The 26003-nt window shown below is 39.4% G+C and overlaps 4 protein-coding genes across 4 annotated transcripts; all 4 read left to right on the forward strand.

Moving 5' to 3' along the window:
* Window positions 1–5233: 5233 nt before the first annotated feature.
* Window positions 5234–6474, forward strand: LOC134667863 (cuticle protein 16.5-like). Its single transcript, XM_063525255.1, has 2 exons — window positions 5234–5361; window positions 5675–6474. Exons 1-2 carry the CDS (start codon window positions 5257–5259, stop codon window positions 6407–6409), a joined length of 840 nt encoding a protein of 279 aa, XP_063381325.1. The 5' UTR covers window positions 5234–5256; the 3' UTR covers window positions 6410–6474.
* Window positions 6475–9875: 3401 nt separating this feature from the next.
* Window positions 9876–11177, forward strand: LOC134667865 (cuticle protein 16.5-like). The gene is made up of 2 exons (XM_063525257.1): window positions 9876–10000; window positions 10412–11177. The coding sequence occupies exons 1-2, from the start codon at window positions 9989–9991 to the stop codon at window positions 11144–11146; spliced, it is 747 nt and encodes a 248-aa protein (XP_063381327.1). The 5' UTR covers window positions 9876–9988; the 3' UTR covers window positions 11147–11177.
* A 5397-nt stretch (window positions 11178–16574) lies between these two features.
* LOC134667867 (pupal cuticle protein C1B-like) lies at window positions 16575–17661 on the forward strand. Its single transcript, XM_063525258.1, has 2 exons — window positions 16575–16605; window positions 16935–17661. Exons 1-2 carry the CDS (start codon window positions 16594–16596, stop codon window positions 17604–17606), a joined length of 684 nt encoding a protein of 227 aa, XP_063381328.1. The 5' UTR covers window positions 16575–16593; the 3' UTR covers window positions 17607–17661.
* A 4590-nt stretch (window positions 17662–22251) lies between these two features.
* Window positions 22252–23966, forward strand: LOC134667864 (cuticle protein 16.5-like). The gene is made up of 2 exons (XM_063525256.1): window positions 22252–22365; window positions 23017–23966. Exons 1-2 carry the CDS (start codon window positions 22354–22356, stop codon window positions 23950–23952), a joined length of 948 nt encoding a protein of 315 aa, XP_063381326.1. The 5' UTR covers window positions 22252–22353; the 3' UTR covers window positions 23953–23966.
* Window positions 23967–26003: the final 2037 nt, after the last annotated feature.

Here is a 26003-nt window from a genome sequence, read left to right on the forward strand (position 1 = left end):
CGCATGAATAACAATTAACAACACAGGATCTGGGCTTTTTAATTCTGTCATCGAGCGTGAAACCGTAAAGTGTGGGATCTCCATCCAGTTACATTACACATAATACATAATTATACCCACCTATATACTTGTAATGGATCCTGAAATTAGGCAATTTATTTTCCAATAAAGGATAATAACACGAAACTTTCGCTATGCATTTTTAGTAGGTTAACTACGCTAAGTTAAATTAGGAATGGCTACAAATGTAGACTAGCAAACTCTCTTCAGAAATTGCACGAGCTTGTTTATATTTTTCCTATAATGCTACCGTCATCCGATGTCCAGACCTCTCCCCCTAATTTGAAATGACGTAATTTATGAATAGCCCCTAAATAAATACTTAGGTATATATCACAATTAAGTCAATTGAAATACCTACCTGAGTATTCTATGTTTTGCTTTTATGATATTAACATTTTGATATCCGGAGTTGACAAGTGCGTAGCTACATAAATTATCTTATGTAGGCTTATACCTACATAAATAAATATGCTTATGCTTATAAATAGCACTTATACTTATGTATTGCAATATACAGTGAAACCTGGATAAGTGAGATCTCAAGGGACGAGCAAATTTGTCTCACTTAAAGAGGTTTCCCACTTACCCAGGCTCCCAGTTAGCCAGGTACAAATAAATTTCTGTCTCATTTACAGAGGGTTCCATTAATAGAGGTGAGAATAGAGTATATATCAGTTATAGAGGTGGTTATTAAGGTAATTAGTAATTAGGTATCTTTAAAAATAAATAAGGTAAAAATAATCCTTGTCCCTAAATATTTTTTAAGTCTGTTTAAATATTTCTTTGAATTTATTTTGAATGATTCTCCAAAGGATAGATATTTCAACATTAAATTAAATTTGATACGGACTTCATTGCGTATTAGAAATTCAATAAATGACAATTTATTTTTTCGTGTTACTTATCAAAATTTCAGCTTTCGTTTCGGTAGTTTTAACTACTTACATAAATTAACTAAATTAAAATTTGAAGTTGTTTAGACACAATTAGCCAAATGCGGAATTTGTGGATAGACTAAGAGTTAGTAAGAATACGGAAATTGTTCAATGAAGTCCAAGTTAGAGAGGTCATAGATTGACGTTATCTCAGATACAGAAGTCAATTCCCTATTAAATTCTAAAAAACAATTAGGAAAATGTAATCTTATAAATATAGTCTCAGTAAAAGAGGTAAAATACACTCTCTGTCTCAGTTATAGAGGTAAATGTGACTATAAAATCACAACAACGAATCCCAGTTATACAGGTTCGTTTTATCTCAGTTACAGAGGTAATTCAGTGCTAAAGTGTCGGGACCGCACCATGAGTCCCAGCTATAGAGGTTTCTCACTTATCCAGGTCCCACTTAACCAGGTTTCACTGTATTTACAAGCCGGACGTAACGTTACAAAAAAGTATAAAATTTCTGTGATCACTGGACCGTGGGGCAAAGAGGAAGTACGGAGCGAAGTCCTTGATCTGTCGGCGTTGCCAATTAAAATAAGTCACCTATCGAAGTGCCTATCAACGCATATTTATTTTATTTCAATGTACCCTGATTCTACAGACTAAATAATACATACTCATGTCTCAAAATCATTTATATTGTTTCGACAGGTGGAAGATTCAATTGATAGTAGTAGTAGTAATATTACAGTACAATTCATACAGTAGGTAAGTACTGTTTTTAGGGTTCCGTCCGTCTGTCACCAGGCTGTATCTCACGAACCGTGATAGCTAGACAGTTGAAATTTTCACAGATGATGTATTTCTGTTGCCGCTATAACAACAAATACTAAAAACAGAATAAAATAAAGATTTAAATGGGGCTCCCATACAACAAACGTGATTTTTGACCAAAGTTAAGCAACGTCGGGAGGGGTCAGTACTTGGATGGGTGACCGTTTTCTTTTTGCTTTTTTTTTTGTTTTTTTTTTTGCATTATGGTACGGAACCCTTCGTGCGCGAGTCCGACTCGCACTTGCCCGGTTTTTTGCTAATGTTTTATAGCGTTTTAGGCTGGCTGAACTAATTAAGCTCGAGCTTAGAGGTTAACAAATCGATAACATTTTCTCCACTCAACACTTCAGAAAAAATAAGAACATCGGCTCTTTGCTGCGTAGGTACGAGGGACGTCTGAAAACTTATAAGCCTAAGGTATTTCGAGGTTGTATATGTGTTTATGATACTGGCCGCTAGAAAGGCCATTTAAAAATAAATTATTAAGAAAACAATATGTCAGATTTTTATTATTCTGTTTCGAGATATTCAACTAGAAACTACATAATGTGTGAATTACCAGCGAATATTACGAAAATTGAGCATCGTGCTGTAATTAAGTTCCTTACAAAAAGTGAAAAATCACCGCAGTGTATTTTTGAGGAAATGGCTATTATTTACGGTGCTTCTGGGCCTTCTTATGCCACAGTCAAAAAGTGGAGTCGCTTATTTAAACTCGGGCGGGAATCCATCGAAGACGACCCCCGCTCAGGGCGGCCAATATCGGTAGTGACCGAAGAAAACGTAGCCAAAGTCAAAAAGTTGGTATTGGAAGATAGAAGAATTAAGGTTTGGCAAATAGCTGAGGTCCTAGGTATAAGTAAAGAACGAGTCGGAGAAATTTTACACGAACATTTGCACATGAGTAAAGTTAGTGCTCGTTGGGTGCCGAAAATGCTTACTGCCTTCGATAAAGAACGTCGTGTTGAAACTTCCCAGGCGTTTTTAGACTTGTGCGAAGATAATATAGACGAAGTTTGTTCCCGAATAGTAACTGTCGATGAAACATGGATCAGACAGTATGACCCGGAGTGTAAGTCCGAATCAATGCAGTGGATTGAGAAGGGGGAACGGCCGCCGAAGAAATTTAAAGTGCAAAAGTCGGCCTCTAAGTTAATGGCTACGGTGTTTTGGGACTGTGATGGTATTCTTTTAATCGATTATTTAGAAAAGGGTTCCACAATAAATGCACTTTATTATGCAGATCTTGTAAGATAGGTACGACAAGCAATAGTTGAAAAAAGGAGAGGTAAACTAAGGAAAGGAATTTTGTTTTTGCAAGACAACGCACCCGTCCACACCGCTCATGTTGCGAGGCGTGCTTTGAAGGAAGTTGGCTTTGACGAAATCGACCACCCACCGTACAGCCCCGACCTAGCCCCTAGCGACTATTTTCTATTCAATAATTTGAAGAAAGAGTTGAGGGGAAAGCGATTTACTAGTGACGAAGAGATGAAGGCGGCCGTAGAGGAGCATTTTGAAGGGCAAAATAAAGAATATTTTTTTAATGGGCTAAAAGCACTATATAAAAAATGTAAAAAGTGCATTGATTTGGGAGGAGATTATATCGAAAAATAAACAGTGATTTACCTTTGAAAATTGTGTTTTTGTATCTTAGGCTTAGAAGTTTTCAGACGTCCCTCGTAGGTATATGTTGTAAAGAAATCCATTTTTAGACAACTAGAATAATTTTTAAAACAATTCAAAGTCACTCCACTTATTGGTACCTCAACATAGCCCACCTATGGCACCTATGCATCATTAAAATAACGAGGACGATAAACCGGGCCCGCTCAAGGCCCTGGCGCCCTATGGCTCGCTTAATTTGACGTAGGCTCAAACGGAATGAAATCGAAAGGCTATCTCTGACTCAGACGACATGCTAGGCAATTCACAAATATGCCGTGACTTATACGACTTAGCCCCAGTATAGCTTGAGCCCTACTGTCGTGGCTTCTAACCTCCGTGGCCAACTGATGTAGACCGACTGACTGAATGGCTGACTGAGTAGGTATACAGTGGAAACTGGATAAGTGGAATCGCAAGGGACCGGCTGTTTAGTTCCGCTTATCCAGGTTTTCCATTTATCCAGTTTTCCACTTAACCAGGTTTAAATAAAACGTTTTCTCACTTACAGAGTCTCTCGCTAATAGAGGTTCTGGATACTAGTAATGTCGCTTATAGAGGTCACGTATAGTATGGTCAAATAAAAGATCTAGACTTAAATAATCATCTTTTATTAAATATGTATGTTAGATGTACATATATGTACATATTAACAAAATATAGGTATGTAATCCTGACTTTAAAAAAAAACAATATTGTAAATAATCCACAGTACTCGTATACAATTTTCAAAAAACAAAATCACTCCTAATATTTATTTATGCAAGAGCAACCAGTATGTACTCAGACAAAATACGTAGTTAAAACACGAAAACCATAATGTTAACGAAACAAACTACCCTCCGTGTGAAGGTTTATTAAAAACACAGAGGTATTCCACTCATAGAGGTTTCGAAGACGGCTGCTGCCAATTACAGAGGTAAAAATAAGAAATTTTCGAAAAAATGGATTCCGCTTATAGAGGTCCCAAAATTCCATTTATAGAGGTAATTCGTTGCCAAGGGACTGGAACCGAGAACTTCGGTCCACTTAAAGAGGTTTTCCACTAACCCAGGTTCCACTTATCCAGTTTCCACTGTATTTGGAACGACCGACATTTAAATTTCACATGACGATCACAGGACAAAAACACGACAGACAGACTGTTCACGTACTATTACATCAAAAACAATAGCGTTTATTTTACTTCAAACATATAATACTTATGACTAAAGACACTATTACTGTCAGAGTTGTTAAGGGTTAATATAGGTACCTAACCTACATATAATTTAGAGCATCCTGTACAGTTATGTCATGAAAATAGTATAATCTAGAAAGATTATTAATTAATTGTTTATAAAACTACGTTCTTCGAAATTTGTAACCAACGATTAAACCAAAAAGAATCTTTGGCTTTTTTATGACGAGTACCTACCTGTAGTACCTAGGGGCAAACGAGCAGACGAATTAACTGATGGTAAGCGATTTCGTTGACGACAATGGTACAACACCGAAGGGGTTGTAAGTGCGTTGCGTATTTGCGATAAGAATACGCTCTTTTGGCTAGAATGCTTAAAAATCTATAAGCAAAAGATTATTCGTTTTAGGGAACCTGCACCAACTGAGTCTGACGGACAAGTGTTGGCTATGTTACGAAACTGTTAAAAATGTTACGCAACCTAAGAAGAGTGGTCAAATTCTACAAGTCTACCAAAAAATCGTCCTTTATACTGGTATGCTTTTATGGAAATGTTACGGTGAGCGCCGCGAATAGCAAACGGTGTGCGCGTCGGTAATACGAGGTAATGCACGCCGGCTTACCTTGGCAATGAAAGTGAAATGGACGCACTGCACACATACGTATAAAAACCGGAGCACTCCTAGCCGAAATTATTCAGTTGCCAACTTTAGAACCAGCAACATGTACGCCAAGGTACTAAAAATAATTAGTTTTGTTGCGCAGTAATAAGGATTTAATCTAGTCTGATTCGTCAACTTTTCGCAATATTTTGCAATAGTGTCGGGACGATCTTTCGACAGAGCCGTCCTTTGTCTCAAGAGTTAATGGACTGCATTGCTTTAAAAGATGGAGGCTAAACAAGTCTATATAGAGCTTACAAAAGTTTCGAATGCAAAGTAGAAGAACACATTTTAAAGTTGAAAGTTTCAGTTAGTTCACTGTAGGGAAAGTTCAGCAGTAAATTGTAGGTGGGTGGGTGTTTTTAATAAATGTCGGTTATTTTCAGGTGATCGTAGCTCTGTGCGCCGTGAGCATGGTCCGCGCTGGAGGTCTCCTCGCAGCAGCTCCAGTGGCCTATTCCGCTCCTGTCATCACCAAGACCATCACCCCGGCGGTGTCCTCCGTGTCCTCCTACTCAACACATACCTCGCACGGTAGCCCGGTCGCTGCGTACGCCGCTGCCCCCGTCGCCACCTACGCCGCCGCTGCCCCCGTCGCGTACGCCGCCGCCCCCGTCGTCGCCAAGACTTATGCCGCTCCCGCCATCGCGACCTACGCCGCTGCCCCCGTGGTGACCAAGACCATCACCCCCGCCGTGTCCTCCGTGTCGTCTTACTCGACCCACACCTCTCACGGTTCCCCCGTGGCCACTTACGCTGCCGCTCCCGTGGTCGCTAAGGCCTACGCTCCCGTATCCTACGCCGCTCCTGCAGCCTACGCCGCTCCCGCCGTGGCCGCGTACGCCGCCCCCGTTGTCACCAAGACAATCACCCCTGCTGTGTCCTCCGTATCCTCTTACTCTTCCCACACCGCCCACGGTTCCCCCGTTGTGGCTTCTTACGCCGCTGCCCCCGCCGTGGCCACTTATGCCGCTGCCCCCGCCATCTCCACATACGCCGCTCCCGCCATCTCCACCTACGCCCACGCCGCTCCCGTCCTGAAGTCGGCTGTAGCCTACTCCGCCGCCCCCGCGGTATCTCACCTCTCTTACAGCGGACTCGGTGCTCAATATGGTTGGTAAACTGAATCCCACGAAACTTTTGTAAATAGAAAATGTAGAAAATAAACAAGTTGTTTATTATAAAATTTGTCTTGTTTATATTAAACCCCTCATACATCATCCTACATAATTAGAAGGAGGCTTAATTAAGAGGTTAAATAGAGGTAGGTAAGAGGTACAAAACAATATTGTCTACCTAATATAATACAATGAACATGAATCAATCATCAATATGAAGCATGTTACTCATTTGCACCTGACGAAGCCTGCGTTGTGGATATTTTACATTTGCACTGCGCTATTTTTTATGGTTTGTTTTGGTCATGAATAAATTCCTTGATTGATAAAAAAATAATGACATCTAAGGTGCATTATAATAATCAATCAACCACTTAAGAAAATTTAATTTGATTAGGTAGTGGCAATCACTGCCATTTTGGTATAGGTACTTAATGTAAAATATGTGGTCCATAGTTAACATTATACCATTTATACCTACTAACTAAAACGCTAAAATCAGAAGCTCATCAGCTATTTCTGTAGGTAAAACCCATCGCGAAGATGGACATATCCCGCTACCGAACGTAACATTATAGTTCGTTTTTTAGGGTTCCGTACCCAAAGGGTAAAACGGGACCTTATTACTAAGACTTCGCTGTCCGTCCGTCCGTCCGTCCGTCCGTCCGTCCGTCTGTCTGTCACCAGGCTGTATCTCACGAACCGTGATAGCTAGACAGTTGAAATTTTCACAGATGATGTATTTCTGTTGCCGCTATAACAACAAATACTGAAAACAGAATAAAATAAAGAATTAAATGGGGCTCCCATACAACAAACGTGATTTTTGACCAAAGTTAAGCAACGTCGGGAGGGGTCAGTACTTGGATGGGTGACCGTTTTTTTTTTGCTTTTTTTTTGTTTTTTTTTTTGCTTTATGGTACGGAACCCTTCGTGCGCGAGTCAGACTCGCACTTGCCCGGTTTTTTAGCATTAGAAAGAAGTTGCAAGAAGGTAAGCGATCATACCATGTCTTTTAATTGAAAAACGCTTTTTAAAAATCTAAAACTATTACTTATGAAAGCAGAAGAATATAAATGATCGTATTAGATTCATAATTGTTACATATTTGCCGTAACTTATTTTTAAAATGTGTTTTTCTATTAAAAGACACATCAAGATTGTTTACCTTATTTGTATACCCTATTTCTTATTGCTAAAAACAACGAACTATAGGTAAGTTCAATGGACATATTTCAAATAGTAAAAGCCGACCTCTGACTAACAGTACGACGGATGATATCGGCCGGTCAGTTGTTCGGAACTGTCAAATTTTGTTCTAACTGATAGGCTGATATCGTCCGGTGGCCTGTCAGTCAGTGGTCGGCTTAAGAAATTCCTGGATATTATTTGATTTGAAGGTCCCTATGGAAGAAATAAAGGAGACAAAAATAATTAAAATAAACAATGGAATAGATAATTAAAGAAATAAACGATAAATATGACAAAATATCAATTTATACAGAAATTAAACATGTCAATACTTTTTTAAGTATTTTATAATATTTAATATTTTACGTCCAACAACTATAAAAATAGGTATACATACAGTATGTAAATCCAATACGGGCGATAAATTAAACCAGATAGGTATATAACTTATCAGGGTAGTTATTAATTAAGATTTTTTTTAAGTTACTCTTAATTATTACCTCGTAAGTAATTAATTTTTGAAACCAAACAATGTACCGTAAAATCAAGTAACTATGTGTACTGTGTACCTAGTCCTATAAATAATGCAACTGTGGTCCTGTTTTATTTTTCAAATTATAATTAGTATCTAATATGTATGTAGAATAAGCATTAGTATATCTAAGCAACAAAATAAATGGACCTAATAAGTCTAAATCAAAAATTCTGGTTGATAATCAACGTTATAGTTCGTTTTTAGGGTTCCGTACCCAAAGGGTAAAACGGGACCCTATTACTAAGACTTCGCTGTCCGTCCGTCCGTCCGTCCGTCTGTCACCAGGCTGTATCTCACGAACCGTGATAACTAGACGGTTGAAATTTTCACAGATGATGTATTTCTGTTGCCGCTATAACAACAAATACTAAAAACAGAATAAAATAAAGATTTAAATGGGGCTCCCATACAACAAACGTGATTTTTGACCAAAGTTAAGCAACGTCGGGAGTGGTCAGTACTTGGATGGGTGACCGTTTTTTTTTTGCTTTTTTTTTGTTTTTTTTTTGCATTATGGTACGGAACCCTTCGTGCGCGAGTCCGACTCGCACTTGCCCGGTTTATTTAGCTAGCCCAAGGTCCTACCTATAGTACTTTTTCAGTTCAATGAAATTTAATTCATATTCGATTGCAACCAGAGGTGCTTTTGCTTTGTTTCGTTAAGTTTTTAAACTACATAAAATCAACTCTGTTTCCTACACTAAAGGTTCAAATTTCTATGGCTATTTTTCATTTGTATGGCTGGGCATTAGGAGGTTAGAAAGAAGGTAAGCTATCTTGACATGTATTTTAATTGAAAAACGCTTTTTAAAAATCTGTAACTATTACTTATGAAAGCAGAAGAATATAAATGATCGTAATTGGATTCAATATTTGTTACATATTTGCCGTGACTTGGCAAATATAAAAGCCTCGGTAGAGAGTACCATTTGGAGTTGAAACTTTAGGTCCATGGGGTCCCAGCGCGCATAAGTTGTTCGCAGATATCGCGAAGCGTCTGGTTGACATAACTGGTGACCAAAGAGCTGGCGGCTACCTCGCTCAACGTATCAGCATTGCGATACAGCGAGGAAATGCCGCCAGCATCCTTGGTGCAATGCCTCAGGGGCCTATTTTAGATTTAAGCTAGTTATTAATTTCGATTAGTAGTACCACTGTATAATATATAATGTGTGTAAATAAATGATTTTTTAAAACGTTCATTTGAATATATATATTTTATTACTCTTAGTATTATATCTTTACACTTAGGACTTTCCAGATCAAAGCTTAAAAAGGTTCTGGTAATAATTATAACAAATTTTAAATTCAGAGTGTGGACGAATATTTTTTTACGCAAGAGACTTCTACGCTACTACGCAATAGCCACCTTCCTAGGGTAAACTTTTTTGTTTGATAGACAAAGTAAAAAAATCTTATTGATAGTCTATTAGTTGCTGTATTACTACAATAATTTATGTAAATCAAGATTGACAGTGGCAACTAAAATAATGATTCTGTCAAGCACTAAAACACACACTATTAGTTCATTAAACCACCACGAGTACACGCACACACCACTTCAGGCAGAATATATTAGTTTTATTCACAATTCGTTTTCGATAAATGAGACGAATATTCAGGTCACTCAATCTCATTTATCAATTTGATATTTGAATCCACTTTAAGCCTAGTGCCCTTTCAAATGTCCTCCTCTGGCGATGCCGTCCACTATACGCGCTCACCGAATGAGTACTTGTTTCAAATCATTGATGCCTTGACAATGAAAATGAAACACACTCTCAACATTTACTTGGTATAAAAACCAGGGCGTTCCTTGCTTTAATCATTCAGTTTCCGACATCAATTGAAGCAACATGTACGCTAAGGTACTAATAAAAATCTAACTAATAACATAATTTAAATGCGTCAATAAACTAGAGTTAGGAAATGTAATTAAAAGTTTGTAGGATTGTCATATGGCGAGACTGAAATGTATTTTTTTATTACATACTTAATAAATACCTACGTACTAAGAATGTGTTGAGAAAATCGGCCCTTTTTGGTATATCATTATCGGGTCCAAGACCATCTTACATTTGTGAAATAATGTTAAGGGCATTTTGAACATTAGTTTAAAAATTACTAGAATTAAAATTTAGTAACGGCTTAGCAATTAAAAAGGATATTCATAACGGATTGATTAGTGTTTCAGCTGATCGTAGGTTTCTGTGTACTATAGGCAAATTTCTGCAGTAAATTTTAAGTCGGTGTTTTTAATAAATGTCGGTTATTTTCAGGTGATTGTAGCTCTGTGCGCCGTGGGCATGGTCCGCGCTGGAGGTCTCCTCGCAGCAGCTCCCGTGGCCTACTCCGCTCCCGTCATCACCAAGACCATCACCCCGGCGGTGTCCTCCGTGTCCTCCTACTCCACACACACCTCGCACGGTAGCCCAGTCGCTGCGTACGCCGCTGCCCCCGTCGCCACCTACGCCGCCGCTGCCCCCGTCGCGTACGCCGCCGCCCCCGTCGTCGCCAAGACTTATGCCGCTCCCGCCATCGCGACTTACGCCGCTGCCCCCGTGGTGACCAAGACCATCACTCCCGCCGTGTCCTCCGTGTCGTCTTACTCGACCCACACCTCTCACGGTTCCCCCGTGGCCACTTACGCTGCCGCCCCCGTGGTCGCTAAGGCCTACGCTCCCGTATCCTACGCCGCTCCTGCAGCCTACGCCGCTCCCGCCGTGGCCGCGTACGCCGCCCCCGTTGTCACCAAGACAATCACCCCTGCTGTGTCCTCCGTGTCCTCTTACTCTTCCCACACCGCCCACGGTTCCCCCGTTGTGGCTTCTTACGCCGCTGCCCCCGCCGTGGCCACTTATGCCGCTGCCCCCGCCATCTCCACATACGCCGCTCCCGCCATCTCCACCTACGCCCACGCCGCTCCCGTCCTGAAGTCGGCTGTAGCCTACTCCGCCGCCCCCGCGGTATCTCACCTCTCCTACAGCGGACTCGGTGCTCAATATGGCTGGTAAATTGAATCCTACGAAACTTGTAAATAAGATATAGGAAATTATTAAACCAAATGTTTATTTGATTCTGGTTCTCCTTTTATTAAATAATTTTCCTAAGTACACAAATTCGTAGAGAATTAATGTTATGATTGGTAAATACGAGTGAGTAGGTGTCTAAAACATTTGTAGAACAGGCATGAATTACGAGGAAATGAAAAATTTTGCACTAAAAAGGCAAGGTCAAATTATTTAAAGTGAATAATATTTACTTACAATAATTAAACTGTGATGAAAGTCAACCAAAAAATATTAAATATTGCATTTGAGGGTTCCGTACCTCAAAAGGGAATACACCTGTACACAAGATCCGACGGTCAGATGTATAACTTAACGAGGCTTAAGTCCAAACGCCATAGAGAGGACTTGTTTGTAGACAGCCTTCTCTTTGCTGACGATGCCGCGTTCGTCGCTCACAGTCAGTCTCAGTTGCAGACAATCATGGACCAATTTTCAAGAGCCTGCAATCTCTTTTCCATGTCCATTAACGCCAAGAAAACCGTCATACTAGCGCAAGGATGTTCAGCCCAGCCAAGGATCGTACTTAACGGCGCACCTCTCGAGGTGGTCAGCAAGTTTTGTTACCTTGGCTCGCTTGTGTCGAGCAATCTCTCGCTTGACGCGGAGATCGACTCCCGCATCGGCAGAGCAGCCAGTACGTTCGGGAGACTCCGTGCAAGGGCTTGGGACAACAAACATCTCACGGTAAAAACGAAAATGCTTATTTACCAAGCATGTGTCCTAAGCACACTTCTGTACGGAGCGGAATCCTGGACTACTTACGCAAAACAAGAACGCCGGCTGAACACCTTCCACATGCGCTGTCTGCGGAGCATACTCGGCATCACATGGAAGGATCGCGTCACAAACGAGTCTGTTCTAAGCGATGCACAGCTCCCTAGTATCACAGCCATACTAAAGAATGGACGACTGAGGTGGTTTGGGCATGTGTACCGAATGGAACGGACTCGTTTAACACGTCAAATCCTACTAGGAGAGATTGCAAATGCAAAAAGACCGGTCGGACGACCAATGCTGCGCTACAAAGATTGTGTCAAGCGTGATATGGTTGCCTTTAATATCTCATGCAACCAATGGCAGAGACTGGCCGAAGATCGACCTATGTGGCGACGTGTTGTTCATGATGGCCAATTCAAGCACGACGATGCCTGGTTTTCCTCTTTAAAAGAAAAACGCTTGAGGCGCCACGAACAGGCCTCCAACCCCCATCCATCTGGGGGAGCATACACCTGCCGCGTGTGTGGACGAGGGATCCTCTCCCGCATAGGGCTATACAGCCACGAACGCAAGTGTCGTTACCGGGATGCTACTTAAAACATCTGACGCAGATGAAAAGGCCTATTATTATTACCTCAAAAGGAGAAAACGGAACCCTTATAGGATCTCACGTGCGTCTGTTTGTCCGTCTGTCTGTCTGTCTGTCTGTCCGTCCGTCACAGTGTATTTTTTCTGAAACTACGGGACCAATTACCTAAGTTGAAATTTGGTATAAATATATAAGCTTGTGACCCAAAGACAAACAAGTAGCGTAAATAAATAAACTATAAACATGGAGCCACTTTTGTGGGGTAAATGACAGAATAAAAAAATGAAGGTTTCCAAACTATACCGTGTTACATATCAAATAGAAGAGCTCATCGTGAGAATTTCAAATATATTTTTTTTAAATTAACAATTATCTAGAAGAAGTAATTCAAGAAAATAGGCAAATAGTGACCATTCCCTCCCTTTATATCCGAAACTACTGGGTCTAAAATTTTGAAAAAAAAAACATATATATAGTTTTTTTACCTATAGATGACTGGAAAATCTATTAGCAATGTGCAGTCAAGCGTGAGTAGCTAATTACTTAGTTTTTGATCCGACGCCTACGGGTTTTTAAAAGACATTTCACTCACGGTTCACATAAAGAAATACAGAATTTTTATTGCGACTGTAACACGTATGGCGTACCTACGCCATACGTGTACAGTCGTTATTACCTAATAACCCTTTTAATGGTACCTACCTAATTAACCCTTAATCAAATATCGGGAAATTATTTCCCACTTCATTCTAATTTACGAAATATTTTTTATCTTTTTAAAGGCAGCACTCAGCGGTACCAACTATACAGATTTAAAATCTTAGTAACATTTTGAATTTGAAAAATGGCAACACTTTTCTAATGGCCGCCATTTGTGACCATACGTCAAAGTCAATGTCAGTTGTTGTGATTTTTTTTGCAATAACGACAATTTTTTTAGTGTTTTGAGGTTAAATGCGAAAAAAATCTTGTAAGAGCATACACTGAATACTATCATAAACTAGACTTATTTTCCCTGTGTTTTGCTTGAAAAGAATTGTGATAGCGATATGATTTAGCCAAGATTTTTAGGTTTTAGTAAGTGGGTAATTATTTCCCATTGTTTGTCCCTGAACGTACGATTTACAAAAAAATTGGTAGGTTTTATCAAGTGGGAAATTATTTCCCAGTGTTTGTTCTATACCTAAATTTTAATTGGTTTCCATAAATAAAAATATATGCCCGTTTGCCTGTTACACAAAAAAATCTGTGCCTGTTTTTGTTTTCTTTTTTCTTTTATTTATTTCTTTGATTTTTGAAGATAACGTTAAAGGATCATACTTGAATTCCAAGCAAAGCCGGGGGGAGCTACTAACTAGTACAAAGTTCGTAACCGTATCGGACAATGGGAAACTATTTCCCACTTCATTCAAAATTTTGCTATTCCGTAACGGATAACGGGAAAATATTTCCCACCGCAAAACCCCCCTTTCCCCCCCACTAAAATTCTTTTTATATATTTTTTCGTAATCTACGCACCCAAATTACCTAAAAACCAATCTTAGTTTTCAAAAATCTCATAAAAAGTGTTCCGTTTGATTAAGCGTTAATGAAGGATTTCATTTTAAATTATCTGTGGACATATTTGACGCTGAACATACACATTTCCAGGGAACGAATCTAACATTTTTTGTAAAATATTTTAGGTATTGAGAACCCCGCGGCCAGATTATGCTGCGTTTTCTGACATCTGACTAAAACCGACATAGCTACGTAGTAAGTAAGTATGAATTACTTTTGTGTGAAACTATTTTCTATTCCGGACCATTAAAAATATCTTGGTGGGCAAACAATATTGCCGAATGAAAAAGTGATGAAAAAGAACAATTTTTTTTTATTAGCAAAACATTATACAATTTTTGAAAACATTTGGATTTGGGTCCTCCTTGTAGCACTCTCTTTTCTAATAGGTACAGTCAGCATCATAAGTAACGAATCAGACTATACGCGTCAAAATTATCTACTATTTATAATAGCTTACAGTACCTACATCTATTTGTAATAGCTTGACAAAAATATAAAAGTTTCTGTACCTATGTAGAATAATTAGACTTTAAAAAATACGAGACTTAAGAACGCGAATAATGTCGTATAATTTTTATTTATTTATGTTTATTCTCGGATGGAAGATACTTCTGACGCTGACTGTACATAATATTAATTTAACCACAGCTATTTAATAAAAGCTTATAATGAAAACTATATTAATGAATAGATGTATTATCTAATAGTATAATAAAATATTTTTTGAAGTATGGAAAAAGTTCGAACATCACTAGATTCAGACCTAGCTAACTCTGCACGAAGTTAGCAATGACAAAATATAGAACACACTTCCACACTAGTTCTATAAAAATTGCCGCAGATTTAGCATAGAATGGAGTCTAAAGGATGACTCACGCTAGACCGGGCCCGGGCCGAGGCACCCGACATGTAATTTTCTATGACGGCTGATCGGTGATCACGTGGTGCTTTCCATAGAAAACGAACCGGAACCGGAAGCTCCGGCCCGGTCTAGCGGGAGTCATCCTTAATGCAATGAGTAACATTCGCAAAATAAAATATAAATAAAATTTAGCAGTAATTTACAGTACCTAATTATGGTAGGTACCAAGATCAACTAGCTTTATAGATGTGTTAAGTTGCTGCAAAACCAGATCAAGGTTCATTTTTAGCACTATTTTTTTACCTTTAGGCAATTAATTAAGACTGAATATATAAAAATTTAATTACACAGCTCCTATAAAATGCGACACTCGGCGCGATTCGGGAAATGATTCACTAGATATGAAATAGTAAAGATATGTGACGTTCCACGGCAAAAGGTACCCTATGGCGGTTGGCGCTTACGCTATTATTAACGCCGCTCCAATATTATTGCGGCCGCCATAAGGTACCTTTTGCCATGGAACGTCACATATATTTTCCCGATTTCACATTTTCCGAATCGCGCCGACTATATTGGAGTTAAAAATAGGGAACGGAATATGATTACCTTCAAATAGATCAATTGGGTACTGACAATGTTATTGTCATTTTGTTGTTTTCACATCACCAATTCAAAAAAACCGGGCAAGTGCGAGTCGGACTCGCGCACAAAGGGTTCCGTACCATAATGCAAATAAAGGAAAAAAAAAACGGTTTATTTTATGCCCCCTTTTTAAGACGGCCAAGAGGTGGGTCCCGAATTTGGAATTTTTTGTTAGGTGGGTCGTAGGCTCGGAGCCCAGTTAACTTCACAAGAGTCGTAGAATGTATGGGGCCCAATACTTTCCAGGACTCTTTATCTTTCCGAACAGAATCTATTGAAAGCTTACAATTCGGTGTTACAAATCAGTTTAACCTAGTGCGGCTAGTGCCCTTTCAAATTGGATGTCCTCCCCTGGCGTCCACTGTTCGCGCCATAGAGGTACAATAATATAGAGATGACACGGGGGAGGGGCCACACGACCGAACGAGATGCACTTATGGAAATTTCAGTAGAAGTAGCAGAGAAAGCGGTTTGAAAAATTTTAAAAAAGCGACAAATTCAAAATATTTTCATCATCTCGTTTATTTTCAACTTTACGGCATAAATGAAGAGGACTTGAAACTTGTAGATAATCAAATTCTTTTTTTTAATTTATAATTTACAAAATATCGATCCTAGAAGAAAAATTGTGAGGACCAAACTTGTAGAGAATCAAATTTCCTACAATTTTTGTCCTTACGGTTTTACTGTAAAATCAAAAATGGCCGAGTTATTCAAGAAAAAGCGGATTTCGAATATACACAGTCTACTTTTTGAATTCACACTCCCAGTGACCCCCCCGAGGGAACTACGAAAAAAAAATCCAAGAACTGATTATTCACAGGTCAAAATCTATAATGACTGAACTAATAATACTAGGTCTATGGTTCGCGCTTACTAGGAGCACCTAACTTGTTACACATCGTAGACGCCTTGACAATGAAAGTGAAACTAGTGCAACATTTAGTTGGTAGGTATAAAAACCAAGGCGTTCCTTGCGATAATTATTCAGTTGCCAACATTAACTGAAGCAACATGTACGCCAAGGTATCCAAATAATTATAATATTCTATTCATAGTAATGTCAGCTGTAAAAAAACCTGAAAGAAATCTTAAAAGCGAACGTTAATGGATACTTAAGAGTTATTAGTTAAACATATATAATTTGTATATAGCTAATTCCATGAAAGTTAATTTTCCGAGTTAGGTAGTGCAGTAATAGGACTAAGTTTTGAAGCGGGTCTTAGGTTTTTAAGGATGTAACGTGAAAAGCGCTAGCACGAGGTTGATGAATAGTCGCGTTTTTATCATCCTTATCTTGTTATTGTTGGACTTTTAATAAGTAGGTGTTTAAGTAGTAATGTTGACAATTTCAGCTGATCGTTGCTCTGTGCGCCTTGGGCACGGCCCGAGCTGGCGGTCTCCTCGCTGCCGCTCCAGTGGCCTACTCCGCCCCCGTCATCACCAAGACCGTCCCGGCAGTTTCTTCCTACTCCACACACACCGCGCACGCTAGCCCCGTCGCCACGTACGCCGCCGCCCCCGTCGCTGCGTATGCCGCCGCTCCTATAGCGTATGCCGCCGCCCCCGTGGTCGCCAAAACTTACGCTGCTCCCGCTTACACGACTTATGCGGCCGCACCCGCACCCGCCCCAGCTGTGTCCTCTGTTTCGTCTTACTCCTCCCACACCGCTCACGGTTCTCCCGCTGTGGCCACTTATGCCGCTGCTCCGGTCGTAGCGCATGCGTACGCTGCACCCGTTGTGGCTAAGACCATCGCGCCTGCCGTGTCCTCCGTGTCATCTTACTCTTCGCGCACCTCTCACGGTCCCGCTGTAGCCACGTACGCGGCTGCTCCCGCCGTGGCGTACTCTGCCGCACCCGCCATCTCCACGTACGCTGCTCCCTCAGTATCTGTTCATGCCGCTCCCGCGTACGCTACGTACGCCCATGCTGCTCCCGTCTTAAAGTCTACTGTTGCGTACTCTGCTGCCCCGGCGGTCTCTCACCTCTCCTACAGCGGTCTTGGAGCTAACTATGGTTGGTAAATGAATCACAATAATTGTAGATACTTAGGGACTGAATAAACAAATGAAAGAAATATTATTGTTTTTGATTTTAAATAACATTTTTCAATAGGGAATTCCCTGCTACAACAAAATAATTGACAATAGGTATACTTATAGGTAGGTGATCGGGCCACCAACGGTAAATAAAAAAAAACCGGGCAAGTGCGAGTCGGACTCGCGCACGAAGGGTTCCGTACCATAATGCAAAAAAAAAACAAAAAAAAGCAAAAAAAAAACGGTCACCCATCCAAGTACTGACCACTCCCGACGTTGCTTAACTTTGGTCAAAAATCACGTTTGTTGTATGGGAGCCCCATTTAAATCTTTATTTTATTCTGTTTTTAGTATTTGTTGTTATAGCGGCAACAGAAATACATCATCTGTGAAAATTTCAACTGTCTAGCTATCACGGTTCGTGAGATACAGCCTGGTGACAGACGGACGGACGGACGGACAGCGAAGTCTTAGTAATAGGGTCCCGTTTTACCCTTTGGGTACGGAACCCTAACAATGAAAACTTAAAACTTAATTGTACTGTATACTTTATAATACACCCAATATTAGGTACACACGCGGAAAAGGCATAGGATATTTACAAGCAAGTATTTACACGTGATAAATTTTGAAAAATTCAACCTTCAAAGGGGCTAAAAGGGGGAATGGTGGTAAAAGTTTGGAGCTAGGAACTTGAAACTTCGTGAAAAGGCATTATGTATAAAACAAAATAATTCAGCATATATACGTCACACTGCTCAAACTGAGGGCACAGGCTCTCATGCGCAAGGGGGCTTGGGCTATAGTCTCCACGCTAGCCGAATGCGGATGGGGGAAAAGGCATTATATTTTTTTAAATACAGGTATATAAGTTTGTCTGTTTTCGAAACCTAATCCTAATCCCCTAAGAGGGCGTAAAGCCTGGAAATCAGAAAGGAAGACAAGATATAATCTTATATTTATCAAGATATATTTCTAAAATGAATAGTATGCACGAGAGACACTTCCAAAGTGGTAAAATGTGTGCCCCCCCCTGTAACTTCTAAAATCAGAGAATGATAAAAATAAAAATAAAATATGATGTACATTACCATGCAAACTTCCACCAAAAATTGGTTTGAACGAGGTCTAGTAAGTAGTATTTTTGAATACGTCATAAATCTTAAACCGCAATTTTTTGTATTATGTTACTTGCAGCTACGGTACCCTTCATGGGCGAGTCCGACTCGCACTTGGCCGCTTTTTTTTCGTAATCTCGGAGTTGGTCCCATAGCAAAACTTACTCAGGTTAATCCCAAAACCTCCCCGACAACAGAAATACAGTTATTTTTACACACCGTGTACTTATATTAAAACCGCTAGGCTGTGTAGATACATACGTACTTTTAAATGTGAAATGTAGATATATCTATCCCACCAAAACATATTACATTTTCATGTAAAATGTTGCCAAGACGAAACCACAATACTGGAGTCAGTTATGTAACGCTGCCATACATGACCCAAAAATTTTTTATTAAGCTATGAGCTTCATCACATCTGATATTTGAGTAATTCTAAGCATTTCTAGCCTGAAGTGGGGGGGAGGGTGGGGTACAAAGACGGCCGCCATCCGTCATCTTTAAAAAAAATCTACTCTGATCCTGGTGGGTACTAGGGCAAGTTTGGTATCATTTTCGTATAAACCAAAGACGTAGAATTCATTGCTGATATTTGTTTTTTCAATTTCATAGTAATTTTACAAGAAAAACGTAAAAAGGTGAAAAATTTGGTTGGAGATTTTTGCTACGCGGAGCCGAAACTACAAAAGATAGAAAGTTGAAATTTGCACACTAGATTACATTTATAAAGTGTACAAGAGATAAGAAGCGATTTTGAGAAATTCAACCCCTAAGGGGGTTAAAAAGGGGATGAAAGTTTGTATGGGGTTCAAGTTTTATTTTAAGCTAGGAATTTGAAACTTCGTAAAACGATATATTATTAAAATACAAGAAAACTAATTTCAGCGTTTTTGAAAATTCATCCCCTAAGGTGGTGAAAAAGGAGTTGTAAGTTTGTATGGATATCAAAAAAATTTTCGAACGCGGGACTTGAATCTTTGTATTTGGGGATATTATTAAAAGACAGGAAAAGTAATTTCAGCGTTTTGTAAAATTCATCCCCTAACAGGGTTAAAAAGGGGTTGAAAGTTTGAATCCATTACAAATCCGAGTAGACACACATTTCTTATTGGCTCCCAGGCTTGAAATGCTTAGAATTACTCAAGGAACATATGTGATGAAGCTCATAGCTTAATAAAAAATTTTTGGGTCAACTTTATAACTGCTTCCGCTACAAGGCTCGCACTGTCAAAAAATTATAAGATCTCATGTAGAGCCAAGCCAGGGCCGTCTTTAACTATGCTGAGGCCCTTGGGCACATAAGAATTTGGGGCCCTATTGGAAAATAAAGAAAGCGAATTAAAGTAATATATTTCTACATGATCTTCTATTTATTATGGGTAATCAAATATACTGTTGCTGTCTGTCCTTCGGAGCCCCCCGAGGATGGGGGCTCCCAGGGCCCCCCTGGGCACGGGTCACGTGTGCCCTTATGGTAAAGAAGGTATTGAGCCAAGCGTCTAACTCTACAAGGTTCTTGCCTTAACTTTACAAACTACTCCTTAGTCAAAATATGTGGCTTTGCCGTTTCGTTAGTAAGTACAAGAACTATTGTGTATAGGGTTGCCAACTTTTTTTTTGGTGGAATATAGTATTTTCCAGAATAAGGCATCAAAAATATAGTACATTTCAAAAAAATATAGTACTTTTAGATAAAATACTAAACATGAGTGTAATGTACGTTTAATCGGAAATATAGTATTTTAGCGTACTATATATTTTTCCAAAAGTATATAATGCAGAGAGCCTAAATATAGTACAATACTATATAATATAGTACGGTTGGCAACCCTAATTGTGTAACAAATAGGTAATGAACACTGAATAATTGTTTCACTGTACGCCCGTGTGACGACAGCGAAACGGCCAATTCACATAATTTTGACCAATTTTGACTAAGGGGCCTTTGACCTAGAGTTTGTGAAGTTAGGGCTTAATAAGGTTAACTTTTATGTTTAATTTAAATTTCGTATAAATACGTCTGAATGCATCAATTAAAATGTCTTTTAGTTAATAAGGACATGACCAAAATTAAATTTTATCGCAGTATTCATTTACAATTATTGTGCCAATTGCTAAAAATTTAAAATGTCACATTGATGTCAATTACTTGACCATCAATTTGAATTACCATTCGCATAAGTTTTAACACGAAATGCGAGCAACCTTAACAGACAGACATTGAGTCATTTATTTAGCAATGTCAGTACCTAATTAAACATTTTAATGTTAGTTTTTAATTAATATATGGTACAATAACAAAACCTAAAATATTTTGCAACTGTACATCGTTTAAACCAGCGGTCGGCAACCTTTTAGCAGCCAAGGGGCACATAGTAGTTAACGGAGGTGACGCGGGCCGTATTTTGTTAATATTTATGACTTTCTGAGACACTGTCGTTTGTCACTATTACATACAAAATAGCCAAGGCGGCACTCGGGCCACAAGTGACAGTTTCACGAGCCGCATGCGGCCCGCGGGCGCAGGTTGCCGACCGCTAGTTTAAACATTAGTTTAATATAATTTTAAGGAGTTTCAGAGGGTTGTTTATGAGTAAAATCGAGGACGCTAGACTTTTGAGCTTGGTTATCTTTGTAGTAAATAACCCTACAAAATTACACTGTTATAATTTAATTTTGAGCACTTCCCAGAAATCCTAATTATGATGAGACTGAAGATTTTGATTCAAATGATTGATGCTCCCTTTTATGGTTACCTGGTGAGCTGGTTACGTAATTATTTATTATAAAGAACCCCATTACAGTTGTGGCATGCCCGTACGTCTACAGTGACCCTTAATACTAAAGAACTGTAACTGTAAACTTTTGTACAGATTTTACCTTTTTCTATAGCTTTGTCTGAGCTTTGTTACAAAATAAAATCTTGAAGACAGGGTTGTTAATTTCAGTCTCTCCTTTCACAATCTTGTCATGTTTTTTTTTGGATGCTTTGAAAATCTGTGTCGTGGCTTACCTACCTATGCCATGACATATGCTAACTGTCATCCTACCTGGCGTATCTGTAAGCTGTTAGTAATTACTTACTCTGTTGTTTTTTTAGTGCACCTACTGTTATACATATTAAGTGTCTATCAAGGACCATAACCTATCTAATGTGCACGAAAATGTAAAATGATCATAGTCCGAAAGCTCTTCGCTGGCTTTTTAAAGTAATTGAGATGTAATTAAATATACTTAAACATAAATATGTACATAAGTAAATATTCAAGCTATTTGGCCATCGAATTCAGGATGCATAAGTCGAAATTGCAAAGACATCTAAAAGGTTACGAGTAATTTCCTACAACGAGACTGGAAATATATTTTGTATCAATTACTGGAAGTTTGGGTGGAGCTTTACCCTGACATTGTTATAGTTCGCAGTCATAATGCCACGCGAAACTCGTTCTTGCTACCATATAATTACGTAGCCTGAAGCGCTATTTTGTAATGTAATGGATGTTATTTGCACCGGATAGCTCGAGGATTCGATACCAGTTTGTAGACGCTGGTATAAAAGAGAACGCAAGTGCTCTTGAAATTATTCTGTCATCAAAACACACGGATTAAACATGTTCGGAAAGGTACGCAGGGGTTATAAAAAATATAAAGATAAAATAAAGTATGTGATAAAAAAATATATGTCTTGATTAACAAACCTCAATTAATAAAATACATTATAATTAAATATAAATTTAATTAATAAACTCGTTAGATAAAATTGTGTTAGCGTGCTAAAATAGGTATAACAATAAGAAAATGATTTTATTATTTGTTTTAAACAACTAGATTTTTTCAGATAGGTAAATACACAAATGTTTAATGATAATGAGCCATTTTAAGTAAGTAACTAACTAAATATTTATAGAAGTATCTATTAAAAAAAAAAAATTAAGCGCAATAGACAGCACTGTGTAAATTTAATAGGTATAAAGATAACATCAAAATATTTCATACAGCAAAATTTTTATATTCTTATTCATAGACTTTTACTACTCAATATTATTTTCTTCTTCATACATCACATCTGCTGTTTTTTCATTTGATATTCAAAGAAATTTTAAAGTAAATAATACTTTGTGCCTTGTAATCATGCAAGGGATAATGGATAGGGTCCTTGGTTTTATATTACCGAAATATTTAATTATGACAGCTTAGTAACTTCCTTCGTAAAATAACTTTTGTAGTTTAAGTTTCATCGGCTCAGTTTATTAATTTATTTACTCTATTTACAGCTGGTCGTAGTTCTATGCGCCGCGGGCATCGCCTCCGCCGGCAACCTGCTGCACGCGGCGGCTCCCGTAGCGTACGCCGCCGCTCCCGTCTCCTCGGTGTCATACGCCACGCACACGGCGCACACCGGCCCCGTCGCCACGTACGCTGCTGCCCCCGTCGCGTCATACGCTGCGGCTCCCGTCGCGTCATACGCTGCCGCCCCCGTTGCCTCCTACTCCGTCAAATCCGTCGCTCCTGCCGTCTCCTACCAGACCATCTCGACTCACTCCGCTCCCGTGGCGTACGCCTCCCCCGCTGTGGCGCATTATGCCGCTGCCCCGGTTGTACAGAAGACCCTCGCGCCTGTGGCTACTTACGCCGCGCCCGCCATCTCTACCTACCAGTCTGCCCCCGTGGCTTATGCCAAGACGTACGCTGCACCCGCGGTGTCTTACTCTTCCTACTCTTCCCACTCGACCCATGCTGCTCCCGTGGCGTACGCTGCCGCTGCTCCCGTCATTGCCAAGACCTACGCCGCCCCCGCCGTGCACACCTATGCCGCCCCCGCTGTAGCTTCTTACGCTGCCCCGGTTGTAACTAAGTCGATTTCTCCCGCGGTGTCTTACTCATCTTACTCCACTCACTCTGCGCCTGTGGCATACGCTGCCGCTGCCCCCGTGGTCGCTAAGACTTACGCCGCACCTGCCATCTCTACCTACCATTCTGCCCCCGTGGCTTACGCCAAAACGTACGCTGCACCCGCCGTGCAAGCCTACCACGCTGCTCCCGCCGTGCAAGCATACCACGCTGCTCCCGCCGTGCAAGCATACCACGCTGCTCCCGCTGTGGCCACCTACGCCGCCGCTCCCGTGGTCAAGACTGCCGTCACATACTCCGCTGCCCCTGCTGTATCCCACGTGACCTACTCTGGCGCTTACGGCAACTATGGCTGGTAAACTATCCGGACGAACTGTTAATTGTTACAGATTGTTAATATTTTATGTTGATATTTAATGTAATATAATGACAGAAAACAAAAAGTAAAAAATAATTATACACAAACATCACATTTTTTTCATTATCATTATATTATAGTACCTACGTATACCTACTTATATTATATTATACGGCCTCCTTTGTCGGGTCTTTGATATATGGGTAGAAAGGAGCTAATACGGTAAATAAACAAACGAAAAACGTACTTATACCTAGGATGAAAAAATATAAGTATTATATCTTGTTTATGTAATGTAGGTATTTATTAGTAAGAAGTGTAAGTAAAACAATATTGAAATTAAAAGTGGTTCCTGAAGATTAAATAATGACAAATAAAACTTAAAAAGTAATCGAGCTACGCAGGTACTTATACTTATTTAAGTTTACATCTGAGTCAGAGCATCCAATAAAATCTTGAAGCTTAATTCGAACCTTATAGTGTTTGCATTGCTAGTCTGAGTGTTAATGGGTAATAGTATAATGTACATATAAAACAAAAAAAATCCTCATAGTCCTCGTTGGTGTCGATGGAGGCACACCGTCACCGTCATATAGGTTTGTGACTTATTACATTTTTTGATGAATAAACCGGTTTATATTGTAAGTATTTTTAATATTTGCAATATTCTTAGTCGTCAGTCAGGTTAGTTGATCAATAAAATTATACTTCATTAGTAAAGCTCAATATAGCAATTTTAACGGTACTAATAATTAAGTATTTATTTATATAAGTAGGTATCAAGTTTTTGTTACACTAATAAAATAAAATAAAAATCGACCGTTTGACCAATTTGGTCGTTTTTTTTTGAAGTGCAACAGCATCGTGAGCTTTCACATTCGAATATCTATTTAATCCCAACAGAGTTCAAGATTCGTGTGACCATTTAAAGGGAAAAAAAGGCTTAAATTAACAATCCACTGGTTTTAAAATTAGCAGACCCTTAATTCCACCCTTAGTTCAACCATTAAAAATTTCAGAACAATTATTCAATTTGTTCAACGCTTTTCAGATTAATAAAAGTACTTAAATCATTGACAAGGGTCCAAATAAAACTCTTTTGTATAAAACTGTGTCAGTAACCGGCTCTCCACGTCAACCACATATTGAGGTCGGTCCCGAGGCGTGATTCATACGGCTAGGCCGATTCTAGCGACTGCCTCATAGGAAAATTGTAAACTCACCAATTTACCTTCATTAGTTCTATAAACAATATCTGGGAGACCGAGCTTTGCTTGGAAAACATATGAAAACTCAAAAATGCGGTTTTTCCCATTAGATAAGATCTAGCTAGATCGATTTTTCGGCCCCGAAAACCCGTGTCCGAGATCCCCGAAATAGTATTTATAAATAAATAAATATACAAGAATTGCTCGTTAAAAGGTATTAGATAGATGAAAATATCGGTTAGGCACTTATTCTTATAGAGTTTGTCTCCGCCTCACGAGACTGCCGCCATTATGGAGAGGGACGAATATGGAGGAAATTGACAGATGATGATGGCCAGACGTATCCGTCGAAGGCGACATCCTGACAAGTTTTTTAATTATTAATTTAAGTATGAGTATTACTTGCTATTGAAAGGGGTTTATTTAACTATTACGCGCATGGGTGCGAGCGTGACTTGCAAATCCAATTTTGGTTTTGAAAGTCCGGCAGGACAGCGGCATCCGAAGGTCAAATTCTCTCATGTCACGAGTCATCAGATTTGTTTTGGATGTCTTAATTACATACTCTTCCAAATTCTTTATCATACCTTCTCAAAGAGGTAAGAAGAAATCCTTAAATATGACTCACGTTAGAAAAGCCCGGGCCCGGAACGAGTCATCCGTCACTTCGTTTTCTATATAGAAAGCATCACGTGATCACCGGTCACCTATCATAGAAAATGAAGTGTCGGTTGCCTCGGCCCGGACCCGGGCCGTTCTTGCGTGAGTCATCCTTTATGGTGCAAAAACTCTGCCTAATTACTTACAATTAGTTAAAGAAAGAGATTTGTAAAGAATAATGTAA

The sequence above is a fragment of the Cydia fagiglandana genome, chromosome 10, assembly GCF_963556715.1.
Source record: "Cydia fagiglandana chromosome 10, ilCydFagi1.1, whole genome shotgun sequence".
Lineage (NCBI taxonomy): Eukaryota > Metazoa > Arthropoda > Insecta > Lepidoptera > Tortricidae > Cydia > Cydia fagiglandana.